The sequence below is a fragment of the Pezoporus occidentalis genome, unplaced genomic scaffold (assembly GCF_034315485.1).
Source record: "Pezoporus occidentalis ecotype Australia unplaced genomic scaffold, CSIRO_AGI_Poc_V1 ctg462, whole genome shotgun sequence".
NCBI lineage: Eukaryota > Metazoa > Chordata > Aves > Psittaciformes > Psittacidae > Pezoporus > Pezoporus occidentalis.
Genome location: NW_026915794.1, coordinates 1 through 17,917, shown reverse-complemented (window position 1 = coordinate 17,917; position 17,917 = coordinate 1). Strand labels below are relative to the sequence as shown.

General features: G+C 63.4%; 4 protein-coding genes across 5 annotated transcripts; all 4 read left to right on the top strand.

Moving 5' to 3' along the window:
* The first annotated feature begins 928 nt into the window (after positions 1-928).
* AMPD2 (adenosine monophosphate deaminase 2) lies at positions 929-10,637 on the top strand. Its single transcript, XM_062636005.1, is given in 19 exon segments — positions 929-1,045; positions 2,347-2,477; positions 3,155-3,285; positions 3,533-3,601; positions 4,006-4,117; positions 4,225-4,411; positions 6,142-6,283; positions 6,384-6,473; positions 7,229-7,358; positions 7,442-7,636; positions 7,735-7,866; positions 7,944-8,107; positions 8,235-8,361; positions 8,491-8,654; positions 8,748-8,868; positions 8,963-9,136; positions 9,462-9,572; positions 9,652-9,847; positions 9,850-10,637. Coding segments are annotated over 19 exon segments (2,676 nt in total). The 5' UTR covers positions 929-975; the 3' UTR covers positions 10,080-10,637.
* Positions 10,638-10,860: 223 nt separating this feature from the next.
* On the top strand, positions 10,861-12,995 carry LOC134172674 (glutathione S-transferase 2-like). The gene is made up of 8 exons (XM_062636003.1): positions 10,861-10,963; positions 11,055-11,130; positions 11,477-11,541; positions 11,632-11,713; positions 11,824-11,924; positions 12,162-12,257; positions 12,337-12,447; positions 12,809-12,995. The coding sequence occupies exons 1-8, from the start codon at positions 10,928-10,930 to the stop codon at positions 12,902-12,904; spliced, it is 663 nt and encodes a 220-aa protein (XP_062491987.1). The 5' UTR covers positions 10,861-10,927; the 3' UTR covers positions 12,905-12,995.
* Positions 12,996-14,380: 1,385 nt separating this feature from the next.
* Positions 14,381-14,800, top strand: LOC134172673 (AMP deaminase 2-like). Its single transcript, XM_062636002.1, has 2 exons — positions 14,381-14,482; positions 14,562-14,800. Exons 1-2 carry the CDS (start codon positions 14,381-14,383, stop codon positions 14,775-14,777), a joined length of 318 nt encoding a protein of 105 aa, XP_062491986.1. The 3' UTR covers positions 14,778-14,800.
* Positions 14,801-15,165: 365 nt separating this feature from the next.
* LOC134172672 (glutathione S-transferase 2-like) lies at positions 15,166-17,299 on the top strand. Of its 2 annotated transcripts, XM_062636000.1 has the most exons (8): positions 15,166-15,268; positions 15,361-15,436; positions 15,785-15,849; positions 15,936-16,017; positions 16,126-16,226; positions 16,465-16,560; positions 16,641-16,751; positions 17,113-17,299. In XM_062636000.1, exons 1-8 carry the CDS (start codon positions 15,233-15,235, stop codon positions 17,206-17,208), a joined length of 663 nt encoding a protein of 220 aa, XP_062491984.1. In that variant the 5' UTR covers positions 15,166-15,232; the 3' UTR covers positions 17,209-17,299. The 2 variants fall into 2 exon arrangements, with proteins under 2 accessions (XP_062491984.1, XP_062491985.1); XM_062636001.1 differs by lacking the exon at positions 15,785-15,849 and having other exon boundaries at positions 15,178-15,268.
* Positions 17,300-17,917: the final 618 nt, after the last annotated feature.

The window sequence follows — 17,917 nt, the reverse complement described above, 5'->3', positions numbered from 1 at the left end:
GTCTGATGGGGGGGTTCCAATATCTAATGGGGGGTGCAATGTCTGATGGGGGGGTGCAATGTCTAATGGGGGGTGCAATGTCTGATGGGGGGGTGCAATGTCTGATGGGGGGGTGCAATGTCTGATAGGGGGTGCAATGTCTGATGGGGGGGTGCAATGTCTGATAGGGGGTGCAATGTCTGATGGGGGGGTGCAATGTCTAATGGAGGGTGCAATGTCTAATGGGGGGTGCAATGTCTGATGGGGGGGCCCAATATCTAATGGGGGCATGCGATGTCTGATGTGGGGTTCAGTATCTAATGGGGGGGTCCAATATCTAAGGGGGGGGGCAATATCTAATGGGGGGTGCAATGTCTAATGGGGGGTTCAATATCTAATGGGGGGGTCCAACATCTAATGGGGGGTCCAATGTCTAATGGAGGGTGCAATGTCTGATGGAGGGTCCAATGTCTAACGGGGGGGGTCCAATGTCTAACGGGGGGGGTGCAGAGTCTGATGGGGGGTCAGTGTCTGCGCTGGGCTGCGGGCGGTGACTCCCTCCTGGGGGCGCTGGTCCCTGCCGGGGGGTGCAGCGCCGGGGGGTGCCACCACACGATGCCCACCCCGGGGGGGAGGGGTGTGAACGACGACACCCCATTGTTGGCGGTGCCGCTGCCACTCGGTGAATGGGGGGGGGGAACGACGGAACGACACCATCTGTGTGTGCGGGGGGGGGGGTGTTATCGGTGCCTGCCCCCCCCTCAGCGGGCGGCACAAGCAGGAGCCTCCTTCCTCCTCCTCCCGCTCCCGCCGCGCCACATCCTCCTCCCGCCCCATCCTCTTCCTCGTCCCCGCTTCCGGCCGCGCTCCGCCGGGGGGGACTTTGGTCCAGCTCCGGCGCCCGCGCATCAATCATCAACCAGCGCCTTCGGGCCCCCCCCTCCCTCCGCCGCCATCACCAACCTCACCCCCCCCCCCGCAGCTCCGGGAGCCACCATGGCCTCGGCCACCACGGCCAAGTGTCCCTTCAAGAAGCGGGGCAGCCTCCAGACCCCCAACCCCGCAGGTGAGACCCAACCCCATCGCCACGGGTGCTCCCCCCCCCCCCAATGATGGGGCTATGGGGTGGGTGCTATGGGGGGTGTGTGTGTGTGACCATCACCGCGGTGTCTGGGCTGCTCCGCTGATGGGTGCAGTGGTGTCGCCCCCCCCCCTCCCCAATTTCTGGCAATGGGGGTGATGGGGGGGGGGGGGGCTCTGCGGCGCAGCGGTGGCGCAGCGGGTGCTGTGTGCTGGGGGGGGGGGGGGAGAGGAAGAGGAGGGACCCTGAGGGGGGGGAGGGGATGTCGACGGGGGTGGGTTTGGGGGGGGGGGGGAGGCAGTGCCATGTGGCATCATATGGGTGGTTGTGGCTGGCACCGCGGCGCTGGGTGCTTGGGAGGGGTCTGGTGGCACCGGATGGTGGCACTGGGTGGTGGTGGCACCAGTTGATGATGGTACAGGGTGCTGGTGGCACCAGTTGATGATAGCACGGGGTGATGGTGGCACCGGGTGATGATGGCACCAGTTGATGATGGTGCAGGGTGATGGTGGCACCAGTTGATAGCACAGGGTGATGGTGGCACCAGGGTGCTGGTTGCACTGGTCTCCAGTGGCACAGGGTGATGGTGGCATGGGGTAGGTGAGGTGGCACCCGTTCCTAGGGGGGGTTCGGGTTGGGGTGCTGCTGGGGTGGCACATGGGGTGCTGCGTGTCTCGGGTAGGTGTCACAGGGTGATGGGCACGTCCCAATGGCACAGGGCACCCAGGGTGTCCCCATGGTGCCAGCAAGTGAGCACCCACCATGGGGGAGTCGTGCCTCAGTTTCCCCACCCCAGACCTCAACGATGGGTGCTGAGGGGGGGGGACAGGAGGCCTGGTTCACACCCCCCCCCCATGCAGTACTGGGCAGGGGGTGCTCTCAGTGGTGCCTCAATTCAACCTCAGTGGGGTCAGGGTGATGGGGTTTCTTTTGGGGGGTGTCCCCTCCCATCCCTCCCAGTATGGGGGTGCAACCCCTCCCCGTGGTGCTTTTCCTGCTGGACTGAGGGGGCAGAAGGATGAATGGATGGGGGGGGGGATGAAGCAGCGCTGAGAGAAGGGGGTTGTGTGTGATGGGGGGACCCCAACATCCTCCCCCCCCCCCCATGCTGGGGGTGCCCTGACCCCATCCTGAGCTCCTCATTCGTTATGGGGGGGGGGGGCACAGGGGGGTCCCTCCTGCCCTGGAGCTGCCTCAGTTTCCCCCTGGCACCGGTGTGGGGATGGGGGGGGGGCATGGAGGGGCCGGTGAAGCCCTTCCCTCCCGCTCAGGCTGCCCCATTGCAGAGCTGCGGGCTGGACCCGGCTCCCGGCCCCTGCAGTCAGCGCGGTCCCTGCCGGGGCCTTCCCATTGCCTGAAGCACTTCCCGGTGGATCTGCGCACGTCCATGGATGGCAAATGCAAGGAGATCGCTGAGGTGGGTCCGGGCCCGGGGCACGGCGCATCCCGGGGCGGGGGGGGCTCCTTCTGCCTTCCTCCTCCTCTTCCCTTCCCTTCCCTTCCCTTCCCTTCCCTTCCCTTCCCTTCCCTTCCCTTCCCTTCCCTTCCCTTCCCTTCCCTTCCCTTCCCTTCCCTTCCCTTCCCTTCCCTTCCCTTCCCTTCCCTTCCCTTCCCTTCCCTTCCCTTCCCTTCCCTTCCCTTCCCTTCCCTTCCCTTCCCTTCCCCTCCCCTCTTTTTCTTCTCTTCTCTTCTCTTCTCTTCTCTTCTCTTCTCTTCTCTTCTCTTCTCTTCTCTTCTCTTCTCTTCTCTTCTCTTCTCTTCTCTTCTCTTCTCTTCTCTTCTCTTCTCTTCTCTTCTCTTCTCTTCTCTTCTCTTCTCTCTCTTTCTCTTCTCTTCTCTTCTCTTCTCTTCTCTTCTCTCCTCTCCTCTCCTCTCCTCTCCTCTCCTCTCCTCTCCTCTCCTCTCCTCTCCTCTCCTCTCCTCTCCCCTCTCCCCTCTCCCCTCTCCCCTCTCCCCTCTCCCCTCTCCCCTCTCCCTCTCTCCCTCTCCCCTCTCCCCTCTCCCCTCTCCCCTCTCCCCTCTTCCCTCTCCCTCTCCTCTCTCTTTCCCTTTATCCTTCCCTTTTCCCTTCCCTCCATCCCTCCCTCCCCGCAGGAGCTCTTCTGTCGCTCCCTGGCTGACAGCGAGATGCGTTCGGCTCCCTACGAGTTCCCTGAGGAGAGCCCCATCGAGCAGCTGGAGGAGCGGCGCCAGCGCCTGGAGCGCCAGATCAGCCAGGACGTCAAGTGAGACCCAAGGGGGGGTCCCCGCTCCCACCCCACACCCCACACCCCCCCCATGGGCTGGGGGACCGGCCCCTCGTGTCCTCCTGCCGTGGCTGTCGCGCTGCCTGTCCCCTTCTCCGTGTGGCTCTGCTGGTTTCTGTGTGGTTGCTGTTTATGGGGGGGGGTGTTGGGGTGTGGGGTGTGTGTGGGGGGTGTCTCTCGTCCCCGTTGTCCCCACCGCATCCCCACCGCGTCCTCTTGTCCCCAGGCTTGAGCCCGACATTTTGCTCAGAGCCAAACAGGACTTCCTGAAAGTTGACAGTGCCGCGGACTTGCAGTGAGTGTCCGGGGTCCCCCCACCCCATGGCACTGAACCCAAAACAGGGCAGGGAGGGGGGGTTGAGGGTACCTGGGGGTGGTCCCAGCCCCGCTGCTGGTGCAGGATGTCCCCATCCCTCCTGTCTCCGCTTGGGAGTTGTCTCTGTCACGAGTTATTGCGTTCTCTGTCCTTTCCCCCCCCCCACACCCCATACTCTTCGTTGTGCTCATGTGGGCCCAAGGGATGTGTTTTTTGGGGGGAGGGGGGTGTCAGTGCCACCCTCAGTGGCACCCAACTGCCCAAAGCTGGCGGTGGCATCGCTCGGGGACAGCATCGCCCTCCCGGATGCGGCCCCCGGTGTGGGTGCTCCGTGGGGAGGCCGGGATGCGGTCAGACCGTGCCCACCCCATCCCTGCCCGCAGGCTCTTCAAGGAGCAGAGCGAGGAGCTGGCGGACCACGTCCCCAAGGAGCGGGAGGCGCTGCTGGAGCGGGAGTTCCAGCGGGTCACCATCTCCGGCGAGGAGAAATGTGGGGTGAGACACCCCCCCCTTCCCAAAAACCCCAACCAGGACCTGGGCAAGGTCTTCAAGGCACCAACACCGCCGTGGGGCTGGGGGTTTCTTGGTGTCCTGCTCCTCAGGTGCCCTTCACGGACCTTCTGGATGCGGCCAAGAGCGTGGTGAAGGCGCTGTTCCTGCGGGAGAAGTACATGGGGCTGTCCCTGCAGAGCTTCTGCAAGACCACGGCCCGGTACCTGCAGGAGCTCTCCGAGAAACCCCTGGAGACCCGAGGCTACGAGGAGGTGCCCGAGACCCCCGTGGCTGCCGGTGAGTGCGGGATGGGGGGGGCGGCACGGTGGGATGGGTGCTGGAGGGGTCTTTGTGGTGGGATGGGTGCTGGAGGGGTCCTTATGGTGGGATGGGTGCTGGAGGGGTCTTCGTGGTGGGATGGGTGCTGGAGGGGTCCTTATGGTGGGATGGGTGCTGGAGGGGTCCTTATGGTGGGATGGGTGCTGGAGGGGTCCTTATGGTGGGATGGGTGCTGGAGGGGTCTTTGTGGTGGGATGGGTGCTGGAGGGGTCTTTGTGGTGGGATGGGTGCTGGAGGGGTCCTTATGGTGGGATGGGTGCTGGAGGGGTCTTTGTGGTGGGATGGGTGCTGGAGGGGTCTTTGTGGTGGGATGGGTGCTGGAGGGGTCTTTGTGGTGGGATGGGTGCTGGAGGGGTCTTTGTGGTGGGATGGGTGCTGGAGGGGTCTTTGTGGTGGGATGGGTGCTGGAGGGGTCTTCGTGGTGGGATGGGTGCTGGAGGGGTCTTTGTGGTGGGATGGGTGCTGGAGGGGTCTTCGTGGTGGGATGGGTGCTGGAGGGGTCTTTGTGGTGGGATGGGTGCTGGAGGGGTCTTCGTGGTGGGATGGGTGCTGGAGGGGTCCTCATGGTGGGATGGGTGCTGGAGGGGTCCTTATGGTGGGATGGGTGCTGGAGGGGTCCTTATGGTGGGATGGGTGCTGGAGGGGTCCTTATGGTGGGATGGGTGCTGGAGGGGTCTTTGTGGTGGGATGGGTGCTGGAGGGGTCCTCATGGTGGGATGGGTGCTGGAGGGGTCCTTATGGTGGGATGGGTGCTGGAGGGGTCTTTGTGGTGGGATGGGTGCTGGAGGGGTCCTTATGGTGGGATGGGTGCTGGAGGGGTCTTCGTGGTGGGATGGGTGCTGGAGGGGTCTTTGTGGTGGGATGGGTGCTGGAGGGGTCTTTGTGGAGGGATGGGTGCTGGAGGGGTCTTCGTGGTGGGATGGGTGCTGGAGGGGTCTTCATGGTGGGATGGGTGCTGGAGGGGTCTTCATGGTGGGATGGGTGCTGGAGGGGTCTTTGTGGTGGGATGGGTGCTGGAGGGGTCTTCGTGGTGGGATGGGTGCTGGAGGGGTCGTGGTGGGATGGGTGCTGGAGGGGTCCTTATGGTGGGATGGGTGCTGGAGGGGTCTTTGTGGTGGGATGGGTGCTGGAGGGGTCCTTATGGTGGGATGGGTGCTGGAGGGGTCTTTGTGGTGGGATGGGTGCTGGAGGGGTCTTTGTGGTGGGATGGGTGCTGAAGGGGTCCTTATTGTGGGATGGGTGCTGGAGGGGTCCTCATGGTGGGATAGGTGCTGGAGGGGTCTTTGTGGTGGGATGGGTGCTGGAGGGGTCTTTGTGGTGGGATGGGTGCTGGAGGGGTCTTCGTGGTGGGATGGGTGCTGGAGGGGTCTTCGTGGTGGGATGGGTGCTGGAGGGGTCTTCGTGGTGGGATGGGTGCTGGAGGGGTCTTCGTGGTGGCATGGGTGCTGGAGGGGTCTTTGTGGTGGGATGGGTGCTGGAGGGGTCTTTGTGGTGGGATGGGTGCTGGAGGGGTCTTCATGCTGGGATGGGTGCCAGAGGGGAATTCATGCTGGGATTGGGATGTTGGGGGGCTCTTCACAATGGGATGGGGATGTTGGGGGGATCTTCATGCTGGGACGGGGATGCTGGAGGGGCTTTGGTGGATCCACCCCATCACCCATGTCTGGTTGGGTGTCTCTTGGCTGCAGATGCCCCCGTGCACCCTCCGTTCGCCGAGCAGCACCCCTATGAGATGTGGGACCCCAAGAGCATGCCGGCTGACCTGGGCTTCGGGCTGAAGATGGTGGATGGGGTGGTGCACGTCTACACCAAACAGGACCTCACCGACAAGTGAGTGTCCGGCACGGAGCATGCGCTTGCTGGTGGGATGAGCTCGGAGGGGGGCTCTGGTGGGTGACCCTGGACCATGTCCCCTCCTCTGTCCCCCCAGGAGCACGGAGCTGGACCTGCCCTACCCCGACCTGCAGGAGTTCATCGCTGACATGAACTTCCTCATGGCTTTGATCATCAATGGGCCCATGTAAGGAGAAGGGTCCCTCCAAGGAGGTGTCCTGGGGGGTCCCACCATGGAGGTGTTCTGGGGGGTCTCACTATGGGGATGTCTTGGGGGGTCCCACTATGGAGGTGTCCTTGGGGTGGGTCCCACTATGGAGGTGTCCTGGGGGGTCCCACCATGGAGGTGTCCTTGGGGTGGGTCCCACTATGGAGGTGTCTGGGGGGGGTCCCACTATGGAGGTGTCTGGAGGGGGTCCCACCATGGAGGTGTTCTGGGGGGTCCCACTATGGAGGTGTCCTGGGGGGTCCCACCATGGAGGTGTCCTTGGGGTGGGTCCCACTGTGGAGGTGTCTGGGGGGGGTCCCACCATGGAGGTGTCCTGGGGGGTCCCACCATGGAGGTGTCCTTGGGGTGGGTCCTACTATGGAGGTGTCTGGAGGGGGTCCCACCATGGAGGTGTTCTGGGGGGTCCCACTATGGAGGTGTACTTGGGGTGGGTCCCACTATGGAGGTGTTCTGGGGGGTCCCACCATGGAGGTGTCCGGGGGTTCCCACCATAGGGGTGCCTTGGGGAGGGGCAGAGCCTTGGGAACAGCACCAGAGGACATGGTGGTGGCTCTGACACACGGTCCTGGAGCAGCTCCCATGCCCGTGCATCCATCCATGCACATGGAGAGGGGTCCCAGAGTTGAGAGCCGTATCCCCTCATCCTGGTGGACACCAGCCTTTCGGGGCTGGATGTTCTCCTCCTCTGACACCCCCATCCCCACCTTGGGCAGCAAATCCTTCTGCTACCGCCGGCTGCAGTACCTGAGCTCCAAGTTCCAGATGCACGTCCTGCTCAACGAGATGAAGGAGCTGGCGGCCCAGAAGAAGGTGCCCCACCGCGACTTCTACAACATCCGCAAGGTACCTGCTGGCTCCTGGGCTCCTGCTGTGAGCAGGGGGCACTTGGAGGCTCTTGGGGCTCAGCACCTCCTCTGCCCACCCAGGTGGACACCCACATCCACGCCTCGTCCTGCATGAACCAGAAGCACCTCCTGCGCTTCATCAAGCGGGCCATGAAGAAGCACCTGGATGAGATCGTCCACGTGGAGAAGGGCAAGGAGCAGACGCTCAAGGAGGTCTTCGAGACCATGAACCTCACCGCCTATGACCTGAGCGTGGACACGCTGGATGTCCACGCGGTACGGGGCTGGGGGGACACCCCACATCCTGCAGATGGGTGATGCTGAGGGCTCTGCGCTGGGGGCTCGGGGGCCTCACGTCCGTGTCCTCCTGCCAGGACCGCAACACCTTCCACCGCTTCGACAAGTTCAACGCCAAGTACAACCCCATCGGCGAGTCCATCCTGCGGGAGATCTTCATCAAGACGGACAACCGCGTCTCGGGGAAGTACTTCGCCCACATCATCAAGGTGAGGGATCCCTCCGCGCGTCCCTCGCCTCCCTGGGTGCCCGTGGTGGCCCAAGGGGTGACGTTGTTCCCTGGCAGGAGGTGATGTCGGACCTGGAGGAGAGCAAGTACCAGAACGCGGAGCTGCGCCTCTCCATCTACGGCCGCTCCCGGGACGAGTGGGACAAGCTGGCCCGTTGGGCCGTCAACCACCGCGTCCACTCCAACAACGTCCGCTGGCTCGTGCAGGTGCCCCGGCTCTTGTGAGTACCAGGAGGTGCCTTCAGGCATTGCTCTGTGCCGGCTGGGGAGACCAAGGACACCCTTTTATGGCTGGGGTGGGTTTGGGATGGGACCCTCTAAGCAGGGTCCATCCCCCCCCCCCTGCAGTGATGTCTACCGCACGAAGAAGCAGTTGGCCAACTTCCAGGAGATGCTGGAGAACATCTTCCTGCCCCTCTACGAGGCCACCGTCCACCCGGCCCAGCACCCGGAGCTGCACCTCTTCCTGGAGCACGTGAGCGCCGTGTCCTGCTTCCAAGGGCAGGATGGGGGCCACCAGGGTCACCCATAACCCCAACCTGGACCTTGCTTGAGGGCTCTATTGAAGGGGCCACCGTCCCACCCTGGGTTGTCCCTTCTGCAGGTGGACGGCTTCGACAGCGTGGATGATGAATCCAAACCCGAGCATCACATTTTCAACCTGGACAGCCCCTTGCCGGGCAACTGGGTGGAGGAGGACAACCCACCCTACTCCTACTACCTGTACTACATGTACGCCAACATGACGGTGCTCAACCACCTCCGACGGTAGGGACACCTCCAGCAGCTGGGATGGTCAGACTGGGGTGGTGGGAGAGGGGGGGTGTGGGTCAGATGCTGATGGTGAACCCCACGTTGCAGGAAGAGAGGCTTCCACACCTTTGTCCTGCGCCCACACTGCGGTGAGGCTGGGCCCATCCATCACCTTGTGTCGGGCTTCATGGTCTCGGAGAACATCTCCCATGGGTTGCTGCTCCGCAAGGTGGGCAGGGATGGGGTGCCATGGGTGAGGGGGGGGACACACAGCAGGGTGTGTGTCTTCAACCTCCCCTCACCCATCTCTTCCTCCCCCCCAGGCCCCCGTCCTGCAGTACCTCTACTACCTGGCGCAGATCGGCATCGCCATGTCCCCGCTCAGCAACAACAGCCTCTTCCTCAGCTACCACCGCAACCCCCTGCCCGAGTACCTCTCGCGGGGGCTCATGGTGTCCCTGTCCACCGATGACCCCCTCCAGTTCCACTTCACCAAGGTGAGGGGGCCAATGGGACGGTCGCAGGCCACCAAATCCCCCAAAACCAACGGCAGGGTGGCCACCAACCAAGCCGTGGCAATGGGACAGAGTTGGGGGTGGCCAAGGGCAAGGTGGGGGTCTTGGTGGCCTTGGCAGTGCCGGGGTAAAGGTTGGACTTGATGATCTTAAAGGCCTTTTCCAACCTTGTTCATTCTACGGTTCAAACCCAACAAGCTCCAGAGGATGCTGATGGTCCAGGGAGGGTGGGAGATGCTGGGGACCCCCGTGTTCTTTGTGGGGCACCCATGAGTGGGTGCTGAGGCTGTGTCCCCCCTCCCCGCAGGAGCCGCTGATGGAGGAGTACAGCATCGCCACCCAGGTCTGGAAGCTGAGCTCCTGCGACATGTGCGAGCTGGCCCGCAACAGCGTCCTCATGAGCGGCTTCTCCCACAAGGTACCACCCCCCTCCATCGTGTCCCCCAGCACCCATGGGTGCCAGAGCTGCGGGAGCTCGTCCTTGCCCTTGTGCCCAGGTGAAGAGCTACTGGTTGGGTCCCCATTACCTGAAGGAGGGTCCTGAAGGCAACGACATCCGCCGCACCAACGTTCCCGACATCCGCGTGAGCTACCGCTTCGAGACGCTGTGCCAGGAGCTGACCCTCATCACGCAGGCGGTGCAGAGCGAGGAGCTGGAGACCATCCAGGAGGAGGATGCTCTCACCATCACCGCCACCCTCAGCACCCAGTGACCCCCCCTCCATCACCCACATCCCTCTTCCAGGGCTTTGGCGCCGTCCTCCTGCTACCTCCCGCCCTTGGGAAGGGGATGGGGACAGGCCCCAGCGCCCCGTGGTGCCACCAAAGGGGTTTTGGTGGGGTTCTCTCCGTTCCTGGTGGGGTTTTTACCTGGTGTCTCCTCACTGTGCTGGTCCCTGCTCTTGGTGGCACAGGGATGAGGTGACCGGAGGTGCCACGGGTGCCAGCACCGGTGGGGGGGTCCTGGCTTCACCTCTTGGATGCAGTGAGAGCACAGAGGGACACCAATGCTGGGCATGGGGACACTGTGGGGGGGACCCAGCCTAGGGGCATGTCCCAGCTCCTGCTGCTTTTTAATTGCCTGCCCCTCTCCGTCCATTTCTCACCCCATGGGGACATGGGGACGAGCCAGCGGCACCCCAAGGACCCAGACCTGGGCTCTGCGCACCCACGTGCACACAGGGTGCCCGGTGGAGGATGCTCCATCCTCCTCCTCAGGGAGGAAGCAGAGGGCTTGGGGTGACTCTGGCCCTGCTCCAGGAGCTGGTTGTGGCCCGGATCGGGCTGGAAGAGGCTTCTCCTTCCTTGTGTGACATTGCCCCATCCCTGTGTCCCACTCTCCCGGTCCTGTCCCCCCCAGTGGAGCCGGTGGCTGATGCTCCTTTGGGAATACATGGTGGGAATGATGGAGTAAACGTTCACAGCCAAGAAAAGCCGCTCGAAAAGCCCTGTCCCAGCATGGAAATAAAGTATTTAAGTAAAACACCTGGATTTCATGGTGGTGGTGGTGGTGGGGTGGCCATAGGGTGGTGTGTCCCGTCCTGTGGATGGGATTTGGGCATGGGGGTCCCCATGGTGCCAATGGGTGATGCTGGTGGCGGTGGCAGCGCTGGCACTGGTGGTGTTCCTGGCAGGATGCCCCTGGCACCCAGCCTGCACCCAGTGATGCCAGAGGGAGGGTAAAGGGGAGGGTTCCGGGGGAGGTGCTGAGGGGGGCAGGTCCCTGCTCCCTGTTCCTGTTGTGGGCAGTGTCCCTGCGGAGCTGGTGCCATCATGGTGGTGACTCTGGGGTACTGGGATGTCCGTGGGGTGAGTGGGGGGGAATAGGTGGGGTTGGTGCTAAAGGGGGGTGCTAAAGGGGGATGCTGGTAGTGGGTGCTAAAGATGGGTTCCCCCCCAGCTGGCCCAAGCCATCCGCCTGCTGCTGGAGTACACAGAGACCCCCTATGAGGAGCGGCAGTACCACCAGGGGCCGGGTAAGGGGGATGCTGGGGGGGTCCCCCCATCTCCATCCACCCCCTGGACCCCGGTTCAGGCTGGGTCCGACCCAGCCTGGATTTGAGGGGGAGGGGGGGACCCCCCTGTTTCTCTCCCTGTCCTGTTATCCCCCTCAAAACTCCTGCCAGGTTTTGGGGTCACCTTTGTGTGTCGTCCCCCCCCCCCAAAACCGCCACCCTGCACCTTGGACTCGGGTCAAAGTCCTCCGGGGGTGCCCGCATGGGATGGGACACGTGGCTGCTCTGGAGCACAATGGGCACCCCGCATCCATGAGGGTGCCATGAGGGGGGGGTCCAGCAACCTTTGTGTGTGCCCCCCACCCAGCTCCTGGCTTCAGCTGGAGTGAGTGGACCAACGAGAAGGAGAAACTGGGGCTCGACTTCCCCAATGTGGGTGATGGATGGGGAAATGGGGGGGGTGGGAAATGGGGGGAGGGGGCACAAGGGGTGACCCTCTTATTGTAACCCCCCCCCCATCAGCTGCCCTACCTCATCGATGGGAAAGTGAAGCTGACTCAGAGCAACGCCATCCTGCGCTACATCGCCCGCAAGCACAACATGTGTGAGTGCAGGGATGGGGATGGGGGGGTCCCAGCCACAAAAGGGGGGGGCGGGTCCCCTTTACGGGGTGGGGAAGGGTCTGATGTCTCCCCCGCCCCTCCAAATACGCAGGTGGTGAGACAGAGGAGGAGATCCAGCGCGTGGACTTGATGGAGAACCAGATCATGGATTTCCGCATGAGATTCGCACGGATGTGCTACAGCCCTGACTTTGTGGGTACCCCCATGAGATGAGGGCTGCTCCATCCTTTTGGGGATCCCCTCAAAACCCTTTACAACCCACTGGGTTGCAAACCACTCTCATCCCGCTGGGTTGCTGTCACCCCAGTGTCCTGTCCCCATCGAGGCACAAGTTGGGTGTCCCCTTGCCTTGCTGCAGGCAGCACCCACGGCTGCTGGGGGGGGCGGTTTGGGGGTGCAGCCCCCCTGTATCTCTGTGCCCCTCATTAGGAGAAGCTGAAGCCTGGGTACCTGCAGGAGCTGCCGGGGAGGCTGCGGGAGCTGGCGCGGTTCCTGGGCTCCCGGCCCTGGTTTGCAGGGGACAAGGTAGGTGGTGGGGTGTTGGGGGGTCCCTGGGGGGTCCCTGTCACACACCAGTGTCCGTGTCCCCCCCCGCTGTCCCCAGCTCACCTTTGTGGACTTCGTGGCCTACGATGTCCTGGACCAGCAGCGCATGTTCGTGCCCGACAGCCCTGAGCTCAGCGGGACCCTGCGCCACTTCATGGAGCGCTTCGAGGTGAGCGGAGCCCGGGACCGCGCACCCCAATGTCCCTGTGCCCATCCCTGACACCACGGTCCCCGTGTCTGAATCCCTCCTGTCCCCATCCCTGATACCCCAACATCCCTGTCCTCAGTACCCCGGTGTTCCCATTGCTGTCCCCAATACCCCAATGTCCCAGTCCCCATCCCAGGGACGATGGTGTCCCCATCCCAAGCCTCATCCTTGAATCCTTGGTATCACAACACCCCAGTGTCCCCATCCCCATCCTTGACACCCTGATGTCCACATTCCAAGCCTCATCCTTGTATCCCCAGTGTCCCCATCCCCAGCACCCTGGTGTCTCCATCCCCACCCTTGTCCCTGCTGTCCCCCCCAGGCACTGGAGAAGATCTCAGCCTACATGCGCTCGGGGCGCTACATGAAGACCCCCATCTTCTGGCGCACAGCGCATTGGTGCAACACCAAGGAGTGATGGGGGGGAACCCCTAAGCTCCCCCGGACCCCACTTCCTGCAGAATAAATCGAGGAGGGGGGGCTGCCCCTTGTCCCTTGTCCTGCTTCAATGGGGGTGCCCCGAGTGCTGGGAAGTGCTGGGAAGGGGGGGGCTGTGGGGACCCCACTGTTTGAGGGGTGTCTCCTTGGGGGGGCGGGAGGGAACGTGGGAGGGGGCACCCTGTTACCCCATTTACCCCCCTTGGATAAGGGGGACTATAGTGATGACTGTGGGGTCCAAGGGGTGGAACCCCCCCTCACACACACACCCCAGGATAAGGGGGACACCCAAACAGCTTAGGAGGGGTCACAGAGGGACCCACGGCCCCAGGATAAGAGCATAAGACTGGGGGGGGGGGATGCAAAAGCGAACCCAGCGCACCCGGGGGGGGGGTCATGGGGCCCTCAACAGAGATCAGAGTCCGGCCGCTGCTCCCACAGCCCGGGAGCCGGGACGGGAACGCGGTGCCGGCATCACCGGGGCGCGCTGAGCTCCGCAACGGTGCCACCAAGAGGGCAGCCCCGCTCCCTGCGCTGCCCAAACCCCCTCTGCTCCCGGCCCTCCGGTGCCTCTCTCAGGCGGCCCCGAGCACGGCTCCCAAAGGGGAGCCTCCATCCCCTGCTCAAAGCTGGTGCTGAGCATCACCCGCACACGGTGCGCTCCGCAGTGCTGCCAGCAGCACGGCAATCCAGCCTCTCTCTGCCACCTCAACCTCCACCTGGGATCTCGCTCTGGTCCCGTACTCTGGCATCAGGGGTAGCCCCGAGCAGCCCAGGCCATCTTCATGCCCCTCTGACCACACAAGGGGATAGAACCCCAGCCTGCTTTGGGTTGGAAGGGTTACTTAAGGCTCACCCAGCTCCAAGCCCTGCCACGGGCAGGGACCCCTTCCACTAGAGCAGCTTGCTCCAAGCCCCTGTGTCCAACCTGGCCTTGAACACTGCCAGGGATGGGGCAGCCACAGCTTCTCTGGGCACCCTGTGCCAGCGCCTCAGCACCCTCACAGGGAAAAACTTGCTTGTATCCAACCAAAATCTCCCCTGTTTCAGTCTGAACCCATCACCCCTTGTCCTATCACTCCAGTCCCTGATGAAGAGTCCCTCCCCAGCATCCTTGTAGCCCATTCAGACACTGGAAGCTGCTCTGAGGTCTCCCTCAGCTTCCCTTCTCCAGGCTGAACAGCCCCAATGTTCTCAGCCTGAATCCATACGGAAGCTGCTCCAGCCCCTGCTCATCCTCGTGGCCTCCTCTGGCCTTGCTCCAACAGCTCCTTCTGTTCTGCATGCAAGACCCGGACGCAGCGCTCCCAGTGGGCTCTCCTGAGAGCAGGATGGAGCCCGCTGAGCCAGGTGTGTCCAAAGGTACCAAAGCCCTTCCTGAACCAGTGATGCTCAGCACAAGCGCTGCCAGGGGCTGCACCCCTGCCCTGCTCACAGCACTCACACCCCTGCGCTGATGGAGGAGTACAGCATCGCCACCCAGGGCTGGAAGCTGAGCTCCTGCGACATGTGCGAGCTGGCCCGCAACAGCGTCCTCATGAGCGGCTTCTCCCACAAGGTACCACCCCCCCCCATCGTGTCCCCCAGCACCCATGGGTGCCAGAGCTGCGGGAGCTCGTCCTTGCCCTTGTGCCCAGGTGAAGAGCTACTGGTTGGGTCCCCATTACCTGAAGGAGGGTCCTGAAGGCAACGACATCCGCCGCACCAACGTTCCCGACATCCGCGTGAGCTACCGCTTCGAGACGCTGTGCCAGGAGCTGACCCTCATCACGCAGGCGGTGCAGAGCGAGGAGCTGGAGACCATCCAGGAGGAGGATGCTCTCACCATCACCGCCACCCTCAGCACCCAGTGACCCCCCCTCCATCACCCACATCCCTCTTCATCAGCCTCGTCCATCAGCCGGTGGCTGATGCTCCTTTGGGAATACATGGTGGGAATGATGGAGTAAACGTTCACAGCCAAGAAAAGCCGCTCGAAAAGCCCTGTCCCAGCATGGAAATAAAGTATTTAAGTAAAACACCTGGATTTCATGGTGGTGGTGGTGGTGGGGTGGCCATAGGGTGGTGTGTCCCGTCCTGTGGATGGGATTTGGGCATGGGGGTCCCCATGGTGCCAATGGGTGATGCTGGTGGCGGTGGCAGCGCTGGCACTGGTGGTGTTCCTGGCAGGATGCCCCTGGCACCCAGCCTGCACCCAGTGATGCCAGAGGGAGGGTAAAGGGGAGGGTTCCGGGGGAGGTGCTGAGGGGGGCAGGTCCCTGCTCCCTGTTCCTGTTGTGGGCAGTGTCCCTGCGGAGCTGGTGCCATCATGGTGGTGACTCTGGGGTACTGGGATGTCCGTGGGGTGAGTTGGGGGGGAATAGGTGGGGTTGGTGCTAAAGGGCGGTGCTAAAGGGGGATGCTGGTAGTGGGTGCTAAAGATGGGTTCCCCCCCAGCTGGCCCAAGCCATCCGCCTGCTGCTGGAGTACACAGAGACCCCCTATGAGGAGCGGCAGTACCACCAGGGGCCGGGTAAGGGGGATGCTGGGGGGGTCCCCCCATCTCCATCCACCCTCCTGGACCCCGGTTCAGGCTGGGTCTGACCCAGCCTGGATTAGGGGGAGGGGGGGACCCCCCCCCTGTTTCTCTCCCTGTCCTGTTATCCCCCTCAAAACTCCTGCCAGGTTTTGGGGTCACCTTTGTGTGTCGTCCCCCCCCCCCAAAACCGCCACCCTGCACCTTGGACTCGGGTCAAAGTCCTCCGGGGGTGCCCGCATGGGATGGGACACGTGGCTGCTCTGGAGCACAATGGGCACCCCGCATCCATGAGGGTGCCATGAGGGGGGGGTCCAGCAACCTTTGTGTGTGCCCCCCCCCCAGCTCCTGGCTTCAGCTGGAGTGAGTGGACCAACGATAAGGAGAAACTGGGGCTCGACTTCCCCAATGTGGGTGATGGATGGGGATGGGGGGTGGGAAATGGGGGGGGCGGCACAAGGGGTGACCCTCTCATTGTTATGCCCCCCCCCATCAGCTGCCCTACCTCATCGATGGGAAAGTGAAGCTGACTCAGAGCAACGCCATCCTGCGCTACATCGCCCGCAAGCACAACATGTGTGAGTGCAGGGATGGGGATGGGGGGGTCCCAGCAATAAAGGGGGGGGCCCTTTGCGGGATGGAGGAGGGTCTGATGTCTACCCCCCCCCCCCCCCCCAAATACACAGGCGGTGAGACAGAGGAGGAGATCCAGCGCGTGGACTTGATGGAGAACCAGATCATGGATTTCCGCATGAGATTCATACGGTTGTGCTACAGCCCTGACTTTGTGGGTACCCCCATGCGATGGGGGGGGGGCTCCATCCCTTTGGGGACCCCCTCAAAACCCTTTTCAACCCACAGGGTTGCAAACCACTCTCATCCCGCTGGGTTGCTGTCACCCCAATGTCTTGTCCCCATCGAGGCACAAGTTGGGTGTCCCCTTGCCTGGTTGCAGGCAGCACCCACGGCTGCTGGGGGGGTGATTTGTGGGTGCAGCCCCCCTGTATCTCTGTGCCCCTCATTAGGAGAAGCTGAAGCCTGGGTACCTGCAGGAGCTGCCGGGGAGGCTGCGGGAGCTGGCGCGGTTCCTGGGCTCCCGGCCCTGGTTTGCAGGGGACAAGGTAGGTGGGGGGGTGCTGGGGGGGTCCCTGGGGGGTCCCTGTCACACACCAGTGTCCGTGTCCCCCCCCGCTGTCCCCAGCTCACCTTTGTGGACTTCGTGGCCTACGATGTCCTGGACCAGCAGCGCATGTTCGTGCCCGACAGCCCTGAGCTCAGCGGGACCCTGCGCCACTTCATGGAGCGCTTCGAGGTGAGCGGAGCCCGGGACCGCGCACCCCAATGTCCCTGTTCCCATCCCGGACACCACGGTCCCCATGTCTGAATCCCTCCTGTCCCCATCCCTGATACCCCAACATCCCTGTCCTCAGTACCCCGGTGTTCCCATTGCTGTCCCCAATACCCCAATGTCCCAGTCCCCATCCCAGGCACGATGGTGTCCCCATCCCAAGCCTCATCCTTGAATCCTTGATGTCCCCATCACCAACACCCCAGTGCCCCATCCTTGACACCCTGATGTCCACATTCCAAGCCTCATCCTTGAACCCACTGTGTCCCCACTCCCAGCGCCCTGTGTCCCCATCCCCACCCTTGTCCCTGCTGTCCCCTCCCAGGCACTGGAGAAGATCTCAGCCTACATGCGCTCGGGGCGCTACATGAAGACCCCCATCTTCTGGCGCACGGCCCATTGGTGCAACACCAAGGAGTGATGGGGGGGAACCCCTAAGCTCCCCCGGACCCCACTTCCTGAAGAATAAATCGAGGTGGGGGGGCTGCCCCTTGTCCCTTGTCCTGCTTCAATGGGGGTCCCCATGCTGGGAAGTGCTGGGAAGGGGGGGGCTGTGGGGACCCCACTGTTTGAGGGATGTCTCCTGGGGGGGCGGGAGGGAACGTGGGAGGGGGCACCCCCGTCCCATTTACCCCCCTTGGATAAGGGGGACTATAGTGATGACTGTGGGGTCCAAGGTGTGGAACCCCTCCCTCACACACACACCCCAGGATAAGGGGACACCCAAACAGCTTAGGAGGGGTCACAGGGGGACCCTGAGCCCCAGGAGCTGCTAAGGTGGGGGGGGGGATGCAAAAGCGAACCCAGCGCACCCTGGGGTGGTCATGGGGCCCTCAACAGAGATCAGAGTCCGGCCGCTGCTCGCACAGCCCGGGAGCCGGGACGGGAACGCGGTGCCGGCATCACCGGGGCGCGCTGAGCTCCGCAACGGTGCCACCAAGAGGGCAGCCCCGCTCCCTGCGCTGCCCAAACCCCCTCTGCTCCCGGCCCTCCGGTGCCTCTCTCAGGCGGCCCCGAGCACGGCTCCCAAAGGGGAGCCTCCATCCCCTGCTCAAAGCTGGTGCTGAGCATCACCCGCACACGGTGCGCTCCGCAGTGCTGCCAGCAGCACGGCAATCCAGCCTCTCTCT